The following is a 12,939-nucleotide window of genomic DNA, read 5'->3' as shown; positions in this document are numbered from 1 at the left end:
AACCCCGTGCTGTCCCTGTCCTGGGAGTGTTTGATGGGGACAGTGTAGAGGAAGCTTTACTCTGTATCTAACCCCGTGCTGTAACTGTCCTGGGAGTGTTTGATGGGGACAGTGTAGAGGGAGATTTACTCTGTATCTAACCCCGTGCTGTACCTGTCCTGGGAGTGTTTGATGGGGACAGTGTAGAGGGAGCTTTATTCTGTATCTTACCCCGTGCTGTACCTGTCCTGGGAGTGTTTGATGGGGACAGTGTAGAGGGAGCTTTACTCTGTATCGAACCCCGTGCTGTACCTGTCCTGGGAGTGTTTGATGGGGACAGTGTAGAGGGAGCTTTACTCTGTATCTAACCCCGTGCTGTACCTGCCCTGGGAGTGTTTGATGGGGACAGTGTAGAGGGAGCTTTACTCTGTATCTAACCCCGTGCTGTACCTGTCCTGGGAGTGTTTGGTGGGGACAGTGTAGAGGGAGCTTTACTCTGTATCTAATCCCGTGCTGTACCTGTCCTGGGAGTGTTTGATGGGGACAGTGTAGAGGGAGCTTTACTCTGTATCTAACCCTGTGCTGTACCTGTACTGGGAGTGTTTGATGGGGACAGTGTAGAGGGAGCTTTACTCTGTATCTAACCCCGTGCTGTACCTGCCCTGGGAGTGTTTGATGGGGACAGTGTAGAGGGAGCTTTATTCTGTATCTAACCCCGTGCTGTACCTGTCCTGGGAGTGTTTGATGGGGACAGTGTAGAGGGAGCTTTACTCTGTATCTAATCCCGTGCTGTACCTGTCCTGGGAGTGTTTGATGGGGACAGTGTAGAGGGAGCTTTACTCTGTATCTAACCCCGTGCTGTACCTGTCCTGGGAGTGTTTGATGGGGACAGTGTAGAGGGAGCTTTACTCTGTATCTAACGCCGTGCTGTCCCTGTCCTGGGAGTGTTTGATGGGGACAGTGTAGAGGGAGCTTTACTCTGTATCTAACCCCGTGCTGTCCCTGTCCTGGGAGTGTTTGATGGGGACAGTGTAGAGGGAGCTTTACGCTGTATCTAACCCCGTGCTGCACCTGTCCTGGGAGTGTTTGATGGGGACAGTATAGAGGGAGCTTTACTCTGTATCTAACCCCGTGCTGTACCTGTCCTGGAAGTACTTGATGGGGACAGTGTAAAGGGAGCTTTACTCTGTATCTAACCCCGTGCTGTACCTGTCCTGGGAGTGTTTGATGGGGACAGTGAAGAGGGAGCTTTACTCTGTATCTAACCCTGTGCTGCACCTGTCCTGGGAGTGTTTGATGGGGACAGTGTAGAGGGAGCTTTACTCTGTATCTAACCCCGTGCTGTACCTGTCCTGGGAGTATTTGATGGGGACCGTGTAGAGGGAGCTTTACTCTGTATCTAACCCCGTGCTGTACCTGTCCTGGGAGTGTTTGATGGGGACAGTGTAGAGGGAGCTTTACTCTGTATCTAACCCTGTGCTGTACCTGTCCTGGGAGCGTTTGATGGGGACAGTGTAGAGGGAGCTTTACTCTGTATCTAACCCCGTGCTGTACCTGTCCTGGGAGCGTTTGATGGGGACAGTGTAGAGGAAGCTTTACTCTGTATCTAACCCCGTGCTGCCCCTGTCCTGGGAGTGTTTGATGGGGGACAGTGTAGAGGACACTGTGTAAGTCGCTCCTTGCACAGACATATTGCTGTTCTGAGTGATGTGATTTCAGGGGGCCTGCCACCTTGTTCTCTGGTATCTCATCTCTGCCCTTTTTTTTCAGTGTGGCTTTGGGATCACAGGAGTCTGGGAGTTCCACCAGCGGGAATGACCAGGAATCCCCGAACTGGAGAAGAAAGTGGGAATCTAAAATGTGCAAAGTCATGTGAGATCCAATCGGTTCACGATCAGTGGCTGTTGCCACATTCTTCCCAGAGATCGGAATACTGCTGGCCTTGCAGACATTCGCGATTTTACATAGAATTTACAGTGCTGAAGGTGGCCATTCGGCCCCTCGAGTCTGCACCGGCTCTTGGAAAGAGCACCGTACCCAAGGTCAACACCTCCACCCTATCCCCATAACCAGTAACCCCACCCAACACTAAGGGCAATTTTGGACACTAAGGGACAATTTAGCGCGGCCAATCCACCTAACCTGCACATCTTTGGACTGTGGGAGGAAACCGGAGCACCCGGAGGAAACCCACGCACACACGGGGAGGACGTGCAGACTCCGCACAGACAGTGACCCAAGCCGGAATCGAACCTGGGACCCTGGGGCTGTGAAGCAATTGTGCTATCCACAATGCTACCATGTTGCCCTAGCACGGTAGGGATTCCCAGCAACTTTCCCGTGAGACACTGCAACATGACAGCCCCTCACGGGCCTAAGTATCAGTGTTGACGGCTTGTCCTGTCCGGCAGGGCTGTTCCGTATTGACCTCTGACCCTGCCCTGCGGTCCTGCTCAATGCTGACCTCTGACCCAGCCCTGTGGTCTTGCTCTGTGCTGACCTCTGACCCTGCCCTGTGGTCTGGCTCTGTGCTCACCTCTGACCCTGCCCTGCGGTCTTGCTCTGTGCTGACCTCTGACCCTGCCCTGTGGTCTTGCTCCCTGCTGACCTATGACCCTGCCCTGTGGTCTTGCTCCCTGCTGACCTCTGACCCTGCCCTGTGGTCTGGCTCCCTGCTGACCTCTGACCCTGCCCTGCGGTCTTGCTCTGTGCTGACCTCTGCCCTGCCCTGCGCTGACCTCTCACCTGAACTGGGAAGGATGGCAAATTGCCACCTCCTGTTCCTTTATACAGCTGAATGGTCTCCTCCTGTTCCTGCGTAACAGGTTTGAGGGGCTGAATGGCCTTCCCCCATCTCTCTGCAGCTCATGAGAGCCTGATTGGCCTCCTCCTGCCCCAATGTACGTATCGAGGGGCCGAATGGCCTCCTCCTGTCCCAGTGTAGGAATCGAGGGTCCGAATGGCCTCCTCCTGTCCCAGTGTAGGTATCGAGGGGCCGAATGGCCTCCTCCTGTCCCAGTGTAGGTATCGAGGGGCCGAATGGCCTCCTCCTGTCCCAGTGTAGGTATCGAGGGGCCAATGGCCTTCTGTCCCAGTGTAGGTATCGAGGGGCCGAATGGCCTCCTCCTGTCCCAGTGTAGATATCGAGGGGCCAATGGCCTTCTGTCCCAGTGTAGGTATCGAGGGGCCAATGGCCTTCTGTCCCAGTGTAGGTATCGAGGGGCCAATGGCCTTCTGTCCCAGTGTAGGTATCGAGGGGCCGAATGGCCTCCTCCTGTCCCAGTGTAGGGATCGAGGGGCCGAATGGCCTCCTCCTGTCCCAGTGTAGGTATCGAGGGGCCAATGGCCTTCTGTCCCAGTGTAGGTATCGAGGGGCCAATGGCTTTCTGTCCCAGTGTAGGTATCGAGGGGCCAATGGCCTTCTGTCCAAGTGTAGATATCGAGGGGCCAATGGCCTTCTGTCCCAGTGTAGATATCGAGGGGCCGAATGGCCTCCTCCTGTCCCAGTGTAGGTATTGAGGGGCCGAATTGCCTCCTCCTATCCCAGTGTAGGTATCGAGGGGCCAATGGCCTTCTGTCCCAGTGTAGGTATAGAGGGGCCAAATGGCCTCCTCCTGTCCCAGTGTAGGTATCGAGGGGCCGAATGGCCTCCTCCTGTCCCAGTGTAGATATCGAAGGGCCGAATGGCCTCCTCCTGTCCCAGTGTAGGTATTGAGGGGCCAATGGCCTTCTGTCCCAGTGTAGGTATCGAGGGGCCAATGGCCTTCTGTCCCAGTGTAGGGATCGAGGGGCCAATGGCCTTCTGTCCCAGTGTAGATATCGAGGGGCCGAATGGCCTCCTCCTGTCGCAGTGTAGGTATCGAGGGGCCGAATGGCCTCCTCCTGTCCCAGTGTAGGTATCGAGGGGCCGAATGGCCTCCTCCTGTCCCAGTGTAGGTATCGAGGGGCCTATGGCCTTCTGTCCCAGTGTAGGTATCGAGGGGCCGAATGGCCTCCTCCTGTCCCAGTGTAGATATCGAGGGGCCGAATGGCCTCCTCCTGTCCCAGTGTAGGGATCGAGGGGCCTATGGCCTTCTGTCCCAGTGTAGGTATCGAGGGTCCGAATTGTCTTCTCCTGTCGAAGTGTAGGTATCGAGGGGCTGAATGGCCTCCTGTCCGTGTGGTTATCGAGAGCCCCAACGGCCTCCCCCTGTATCAGTGCAGGTATCAAGGGGGCTGGTTTAGCACAGTGGGCTAAATAGCTGGCTTGTAAAGCAGACCAAGGCAGGCCAGCAGCACGGTTCAATTCCCGTACCAGCCTCCCCAAACAGGCGCCGGAATGTGGCGACTAGGGGCTTTTCACAGTAACTTCATTTGAAGCCACCTTGTGACAATAAGCGGTTTTCATTCAATTCAGGGGGCCGACTGTCCTCCTGTCCTAGTGTAGATATCGAGGAGCCACCTCCCTCATTCTCCAATCCGGAGCGCAGAGAGTGTGCGAGGAGATGGCAACGTTTATAACTATCCTGAATTTCCCTTTACATTCACTGACCTGGCAGCATTTTATATATATATATATATATATTTTTAAGAAAGAACTATTTTGTAAGAAGTGATTAACTGCGTTGATTTTTTAAAAGACACGTCCTTTATTTTTTATACACAATTTCTTTCTCGAATCCACCTCGAAATCGTCAATCCCCAAAATATCCAGGTTGACTTTTGCATCCAACAATTTATTTAAAACTGTATTGGTTTCAATTGCTAGAGTAGTAAGGGCGTGGAATGCCCTGCCTCCAACAGTAGTGGACTCGCCAACACTAAGGACATTCAAATGGTCATTGGATAGACATATGGACGATAAGGGAATAGTGTAGGTGGGCTTTAGAGTGGTTTCACAGGTCGGCGCAACATCGAGGGCCGAAGGGCCTGTACTGTGCTGTAATGTTCTATGTTCTAATACTTAAATCGAATGACATAGGCCAAGAGAAGGCCATCCAACCCATTGGGCCTGTTCCTATTCTGTGAGCGATCTACCTGATTATTCCCACTTCCCCCCCCTACTACCCCACCCCACCATATTCCTGTAAACTCTCCCCCTTTCCCAGTATTTCCCCCCCCTTTAGAAAGTTCCTATTGAATCTGCTCCCATCTCCCGTTCAGGCAGCGTCGCCCCCGTCACAACAACTCGCTCCCCCTCCCTCTCCCTCTTGTTCCATTCTCCGTTCGCTTCGATCTGTGTCTCTCTCTCTCTCTCTCTTCCTCCCCCCCCCCCCCCCCCCCCCCCCCCCCCGCCTCTCTGGTTAACTCAACCCACATTCGTCATTTCAAAGACCGCCTCGATTAAATCTCCCCCTTGGCCTTTCTCTGCTCTAACGAGAATGATCCCTCTCTCCACGTCAACCAGAATGCCCCTTGCTCCCCGCCGGAGGACAAGCCCGACAGGCTGAATGGACTGACACCTGCTCCCATGCCTTGCGGTCCCGTCCTGGCGGCTAAATCTCCCTGCGCGCCCTCTACGAGAGCCTTGACATCCTTCCTGAGGTGCGGGGCCCCTGGGCCAGGCCACAATACTCCAGGCCTGAGGCCTACCCGGGTGGAGGGGCTCAGGGATTGACAAAGTGCGTCCTTGCTGACACCTGGTCACTCTACGGGGCAACACTCCAGGCCTGAGGCCTACCTAGGCGGGGGGATTGACAAAGTGCGTCCTTGCTGACACCCGGCTCACTCTTGTCCCCGGTTCCCCGGACCTCAATGGATTTTGTCGGTGGAGGTGGAGGGTGGCTTAATGTCGTGAGTGGAGTCAATGTCCTTTCAATAGCAACACCCCCCGGGCCGCCCCCAATTTTGAATTGAGCGGCGAACCGAGCAGATCCTGTCATGGGCAACTGATCGTTATTCCCGACCCTCTGCCGGCAGATATGTTGGAAATCCACACACCTCGCGCCTCGACATCCCTCCTTCAGCCTCCCAGAGAGCCGGGGGGGCCGACATTTTGTTCCATTTACACTCAGCAAGTTGGCGGGATGGGGAAGGCGTCGCCCGAGAGGGCGGTGGGAGAGGATTCTATAGGAACTTTCCAAAGGTGGGAGGGGGGTATCGGAAAAATCCTGGAAGGGGGAAACATTTGTGGGGATGATGGAGGGGCGGTGGGAGGGGGGGGGGGGAAAGAGCGGGATGAGTAGGGGAGAGGGACTAACTGGATAGCGCCTTGAAAGGGCAAGGATGGGCCAAATGGACATTCTGGCCTTGGTTGTGGTGGGGTCTGCAGTGTTCACAGCTCCCCCCAAACCTGCGACTCACAACGTTGGAGAATAAAGTGACCCTCGCCTGACACATCATTTCAACAGCTATTGGAATTTGACCGCTACTTAAACCATCCCCTTCCCCAAACTTTCCGTCAGGACAAAGCTGATTTGAAAAAGAAACTAATTTCAGTTCCCTTGACCGCACAGACCACTGTGACCGTACGAGCTGGGTTTTTTGTTTTAGCAGGGCAAAGTATTGACGAAATGCTCTTTTAAATGGATTATTTTTTGGGGGGGGGGGGGGGGCATTATTGCTTCAGCCTGTTTTTAATCATGTATAAAATGTACAGTTATCGATCAATAAACTTTAATAAGGCATTTGCAACTGCTCCTTAATTCCGCATTGTGACTTTAGGATGGTTCAATTCCGGACTTGGACGACTGTCTGTGTGGAGTTTGCACTTTCTCCCCGTGTCTGTGTGGGATTCCTCCGGGACACTAAGGGACAATTTAGCACGGCCAATCCACCTGACCTGTACATCTTTGGACACTAAGGGACAATTTAGCACGGCCAATCCACCTAACCTGCTAAATTGTCCCTTAGTGTCCAAAGATGTGCAGGTTAGGTGGATTGGCCGTGTTAAATTGTCCCTTAGTGTCCAAAGATGTGCAGGTTAGGTGGATTGACCGTGCTAAATTATCCCTTAGTGTCCAAAGATGTGCAGGTTAGGTGCTAAATTGTCCCTTAGTGTCCAAAGATGTGGTTAGGTGGATTGGCCGTGCTAAATTGTCCCTTAGTATCCAAAGATGTGCAGGTTAGGTGGATTGGCCGTGCTAAATTGACCCTTAGTATCCAAAGATGTGCAGGTTAGGTGGATTGGCCGTGCTAAATTGTCCCTTAGTGTCCAAAGATGTGCAGGTTAGGTGGATCGACCGTGCTAAATTGCCCCTTAGTGTCCAAAGATGTGCAGGTTAGGTGGATTGGCCGTGCTAAATTGTCCCTTAGTGTCCAAAGATGTGCAGGTTAGGTGGATTGGCCGTGCTAAATTGTCCCTTAGTGTCCAAAGATGTGCAGGTTAGGTGGATTAGCCGTGCTAAATTGCCCCTTAGTGTCCAAAGATGTGCAGGTTAGGTGGATCGACCGTGCTAAATTGCCCCTTAGTGTCCAAAGATGTGCAGGTTAGGTGGATTGGCCGTGCTAAATTGTCCCTTAGTGTCCAAAGATGTGCAGGTTAGGTGGATTAGCCGTGCTAAATTGCCCCTTAGTGTCCAAAGATGTGCAGGTTAGGTGGATTGGCCGTGCTAAATTGCCCCTTAGTGTCCAAAGATGTGCAGGTTAGGTGGATTAGCCGTGCTGAATTGCCTCTTAGTGCCCAAATCTTAATCATCTTTATTATTTGTGTCATAAGTAGGCTAACTCTGCAATCATAGAATTTACAGTGCAGAAGGAGGCCATTCGGCCCATCGAGTCTGCACCGGCTCTTGGAAAGAGCACCCTACCCAATGTCAACACTGCCACCCTATCCCCATAACCCAGTAACCCCACCCAACACTAAGGGCAATTTTGGACGCTAAGGGCAATTTATCATGGCCAATCCACCCAACCTGCACATCTTTGGACTGTGGGAGGAAACCGGAGCACCCGGAGGAAACCCACGCAGACACGGGAGGACGTGCAGACTCCGCACAGGGATCCGAGCCGGGAATCGAACCCGGGACCCTGGAGCGGTGAGGCAGCCGTGCTAACCCACTGGGAGGTGGAATGGCCACGCACAGTTGCCCATATTGTCCGAAGGTCAGAGGGTATTACGGGAATCGAGCGGGGGATTGAGCCGAAGTGCGGCGCTCTTTCCGAGAAGCCAGTACGGACCAGAGAGGCCGAACAGCCTCTTCAGGGGCCATTCCGGGAGTGGGGGAGGGGGAAAGGCCTCAGACACTGGGGGGGGTGGCCTAAGGGGTAATCCCGCCCCTTCCCGTCCATTGGCTCCTGCTCAATGGCTGACGGCGTCCTTCTCTTTACCATTGGACGGCCAGCCTGTCTGTCAATGGGAGGTGGGACGCTCCGATTGGTGCAATTTGTGATTGAAGGGAGCGAGACGCAGGGACGTGATGACGACCGGCTCCGCCCACCTGGATCGGTTGGCTGATCCACCTGTCCTTCGCACTCGCGGCCTGCCCCTTCCGCTCAGCCGACTGGCGGCCGACCGACGCAGGGACGTGATGACGATGCCAGCACCGCCCGCCGGGAGCTGCGGCCGCGGTTGGCTGCCGGGACCGCCATTCAGACAGCGACCCCGCCCCTTCCGGACGTCCGAAGCTGACGTCGGCCAAAGGACGTGCATCCGGGCCGCCTTCGCGGCGTCGGGTCGCCGATTGGAGGGGCCGAGCCGTCAATCCGGCCGGGCGCCCCAATGGGGGCGGGCGAATCGGCAGGCGAGGGCGAGGTGTGATTGGCCGGGGCACCTGTCCATCAGGACGAGTTCCCGCCCCGTTCCTATTGGGCGGGAGCTGTGATTGACGGCTCGGAGCTGGTGCCTATTGGTCCACATGGTTGGGGAGGGATGGGCTAATTCCGATCAGTACTGAGGGAGCGCCGCACTGTGGGAGGGTCAGTACTGAGGGAGTGCCGCACTGTGGGAGGGTCAGTACTAAGGGAGTGCCGCACTGTGGGAGGGTCAGTACTGAGGGAGCACCGCACTGTCGGAGGGTCAGTACTGAGGGAGCACCGCACTGTGGGAGGGTCAGTACTGAGGGAGCACCGCACTGTCGGAGGGTCAGTACTGAGGGAGCGCCGCACTGTGGGAGGGTCAGTACTGAGGGAGCGCCGCACTGTGGGAGGGTCAGTACTAAGGGAGCGCCGCACTGTCGGAGGGTCAGTACTAAGGGAGCGCCGCACTGTGGGAGGGTCAGTACTGAGGGAGCACCGCACTGTGGGAGGGTCAGTACTGAGGGAGCACCGCACTGTCGGAGGGTCAGTACTGAGGGAGCGCCGCACTGTGGGAGGGTCAGTACTAAGGGAGTGCCGCACTGTGGGAGGGTCAGTACTGAGGGAGCTCCGCACTGTGGGAGGGTCAGTACTAAGGGAGCGCCGCACTGTGGGAGGGTCAGTACTGAGGGAGTGCCGCACTGTGGGAGGGTCAGTACTAAGGGAGTGCCGCACTGTGGGAGGGTCAGTACTGAGGGAGCGCCGCACTGTGGGAGGGTCAGTACTGAGGGAGTGCCGCACTGTCGGAGGGTCAGTGCTGAGGGAGCGCCGCACCGTCGGAGGATCAGTACTGAGGGAGCGCCGCACTGTGGGAGGGTCAGTACTGAGGGACCACCGCACTGTGGGAGGGTCAGTACTGAGGGAGTGCCGCAGTATCGGAGGGTCAGTACTGAGGGAGCACCGCACTGTCGGAGGGTCAGTACTGAGGGAGCTCCGCACTGTGGGAGGGTCAGTACTGAGGGAGTGCCGCAGTATCGGAGGGTCAGTACTGAGGGAGCACCGCACTGTCGGAGGGTCAGTACTGAGGGAGCGCCGCACTGTCGGAGGGTCAGTACTGAGGGAGCGCCGCACTGTGGGAGGGTCAGTACTGAGGGAGCTCCGCACTGTGGGAGGGTCAGTACTGAGGGAGTGCCGCACTGTGGGAGGGTCAGTACTAAGGGAGTGCCGCACTGTGGGAGGGTCAGTACTGAGGGAGCGCCGCACTGTGGGAGGGTCAGTACTGAGGGAGTGCCGCACTGTCGGAGGGTCAGTGCTGAGGGAGCGCCGCACCGTCGGAGGATCAGTACTGAGGGAGCGCCGCACTGTGGGAGGGTCAGTACTGAGGGACCACCGCACTGTGGGAGGGTCAGTACTGAGGGAGTGCCGCAGTATCGGAGGGTCAGTACTGAGGGAGCACCGCACTGTCGGAGGGTCAGTACTGAGGGAGCTCCGCACTGTGGGAGGGTCAGTACTGAGGGAGTGCCGCAGTATCGGAGGGTCAGTACTGAGGGAGCACCGCACTGTCGGAGGGTCAGTACTGAGGGAGCGCCGCACTGTCGGAGGGTCAGTACTGAGGGAGCGCCGCACTGTCGGAGGGTCAGTACTGAGGGAGCGCCGCACTGTGGGAGGGTCAGTACTGAGGGAATGTCACACTGTGGGAGGGTCAGTACTGAGGGAGTGCCGCACTGTGGGAGGGTCAGTACTGAGGGAGCGCCGCACTGTGGGAGGGTCAGTACTGAGGGAGCGCCGCACTGTGGGAGGGTCAGTACTGAGGGAGCGTCGCACTGTGGGAGGGTCAGGACTGAGGGAGCTCCGCACTGTGGGAGGGTCTGTACTGAGGGAATGTCGCACTGTCGGAGGGTCAGTACTGAGGGAGTGCCGCACTGTCAGAGGGTCAGTACTGAGGGAGAGCAGCACTGTGGGAGGGTCAGTACTGAGGGAGCACCGCACTGTCGGAGGGTCAGTACTGAGGGAGTGCCGCACTGTCGGAGGGTCAGTACTGAGGGAATGTCACACTGTGGGAGGGTCAGTACTGAGGGAGCGCCGCACTGTCGGAGGGTCAGTACTGAGGGAGCGCCGCACTGTGGGAGGGTCAGTACTGAGGGAATGTCACACTGTGGGAGGGTCAGTACTGAGGGAGTGCCGCACTGTCAGAGGGTCAGTACTGAGGGAGAGCAGCACTGTGGGAGGGTCAGTACTGAGGGAGCACCGCACTGTCGGAGGGTCAGTACTGAGGGAGTGCCGCACTGTCGGAGGGTCAGTACTGAGGGAGCACCGCACTGTCGGAGGGTCAGTACTGAGGGAGCGCCGCACTGTCGGAGGGTCAGTACTGAGGGAGCGCCGCACTGTGGGAGGGTCAGTACTGAGGGAGCACCGCACTGTGGGAGGGTCAGTACTGAGGGAGCTCCGCACTGTGGGAGGGTCAGTACTGAGGGAATGTCGCACTGTGGGAGGGTCAGTACTGAGGGAGTGCCGCACTGTGGGAGGGTCAGTACTGAGGGAGCGCCGCACTGTGGGAGGGTCAGTACTGAGGGAATGTCGCACTGTGGGAGGGTCAGTACTGAGGGAGCGCCGCACTGTGGGAGGGTCAGTACTGAGGGAATGTCACACTGTGGGAGGGTCAGTACTGAGGGAGCGCCGCACTGTCGGAGGGTCAGTACTGAGGGAGCGCCGCACTGTGGGAGGGTCAGTACTGAGGGAATGTCACACTGTGGGAGGGTCAGTACTGAGGGAGTGCCGCACTGTCAGAGGGTCAGTACTGAGGGAGAGCAGCACTGTGGGAGGGTCAGTACTGAGGGAATGTCACACTGTGGGAGGGTCAGTACTGAGGGAGCGCCGCACTGTCGGAGGGTCAGTACTGAGGGAGAGCAGCACTGTGGGAGGGTCAGTACTGAGGGAATGTCGCACTGTGGGAGGGTCAGTACAGAGGGAGCGCCGCACTGTCAGAGGGTCAGTACTGAGGGAGTGCCGCACTGTCGGAGGGTCAGTACTGAGGGAGCGCCGCACTGTCGGAGGGTCAGTACTGAGGGAGTGCCGCACTGTCGGGGGGGTGAGTACTGAGGGAGCGCCGCACTGTCGGAGGGTCAGTACTGAGGGAGTGCCGCACTGTCGGAGGGGTGAAACCCGCTGCCTCTAATGACCATTCTCTCCCGCCCTCAGGCTGTCAGCTTCCTTGCTCGCTGCTGAATGTTCGGGGTCAGGACCTTCCTGGGCCTCAGCGTAATCGCGGCCTCGCGCCACATTGCCCGCGGCACCGGACCGGGCACCCCGAGTGTGTGGGGGTTTCTCTGTCCCAACCCGCAGTGGCAGCTCCTACCAGGGAAAATGGATCCACACTGTTCAACTCAGGGTGAGAAATCGGTGAAGTACCTCGGGTAAGTACACACGAGGCTCGGGGGGGGCCTAATTGAGGGGTTTTAACCCGATTTAAAGGACCCGGAGGGGTCAAAAGTGGGGAAAAGTGGCCGTTCCGGAGGTTCAAGTAAGTTAAACACTTTAATTCAAGCACACCCGGCAGCAGCTCCGACCTCAACCAAGGGCACCTCTCAGCTTTATGGTGTGCAACCCCCTTCTTATAATTCCCCCTTCCACATATTATGGCTTGACCTCGTTGACATTTGCTAATCAGTGGTCTGCGCTGCCACCTCACAGCGCCGAGGTCCCGGGTTCGATCCCGGCCCCGGATCACCGTCTGCGTGGAGTTTGCACGTTCTCCCCGTGTCTGCGTGGGTTTCGCCCCCACAACCCGAAGACGTGCAGGCTGGGTGGATTGGCCGCGCTAAATTGCCCCTGAATTGGGAAAAATGAATTGGGGACTCTAAATTTATTTATTTTTAAATAAAAATTGCTAATTACTACAGGATCTTAACATAGACCATACAGTGCAGAAGGAGGCCATTCGGCCCATCGGGTCTGCACTGACCCACTTGAGTCCTCACTTCCACCCTATTCCCGTAACCCAATAACCCCTCCTAAATTTTTTGGTCACTAAGGATAATTGGTGTTAAGGCTGTGTGGATAATCTCATCCCACTCCTAACTGCCCCACGTCATACCCCCCTTTTGGCCCTGGCTGGAGCCCTTCGAACCAGACTGGCTACTTTCCCTCCAAACTCTATCCGAGGGATGTCCAGGGATCCGACTGTGTGACGTCCTGAACCTTCCAGCTTGCACCTCTTCTGGTCTGGCCTGTTTCTTAATGGTGAGGTGGAGCTTGCTTTTCACAATAATGATCTTTATATTGGCGTCACAAGTCTGCTTACATTACGCA

General features: G+C 56.5%; 2 protein-coding genes across 2 annotated transcripts in view; both read left to right on the top strand.

The window, feature by feature from the left end:
• LOC140402850 (uncharacterized) overlaps positions 1–6,655 on the top strand; it is an 88,597-nt gene extending 81,942 nt beyond the window's left edge. The window contains exon 12 of the mRNA XM_072490474.1: positions 1,750–6,655. Coding sequence (XP_072346575.1) covers positions 1,750–1,855 — 106 coding nt within the window. The 3' untranslated portion in view covers positions 1,856–6,655. The remainder of the gene's footprint in view (positions 1–1,749) is intronic.
• LOC140402849 (NAD(P)H-hydrate epimerase-like) overlaps positions 1–12,939 on the top strand; it is a 923,606-nt gene that overhangs the window by 879,810 nt on the left and 30,857 nt on the right. The window contains exon 2 of the mRNA XM_072490473.1: positions 11,830–12,044. Coding sequence (XP_072346574.1) covers positions 11,857–12,044 — 188 coding nt within the window. The 5' untranslated portion in view covers positions 11,830–11,856. The remainder of the gene's footprint in view (positions 1–11,829; positions 12,045–12,939) is intronic.

The sequence above is a fragment of the Scyliorhinus torazame genome, chromosome 26 (assembly GCF_047496885.1).
Source record: "Scyliorhinus torazame isolate Kashiwa2021f chromosome 26, sScyTor2.1, whole genome shotgun sequence".
Taxonomy (NCBI): Eukaryota; Metazoa; Chordata; class Chondrichthyes; order Carcharhiniformes; family Scyliorhinidae; genus Scyliorhinus; species Scyliorhinus torazame.
Note: the sequence above shows the minus strand (reverse complement) of the source record. Positions and strands in the feature narration are given on the sequence as shown.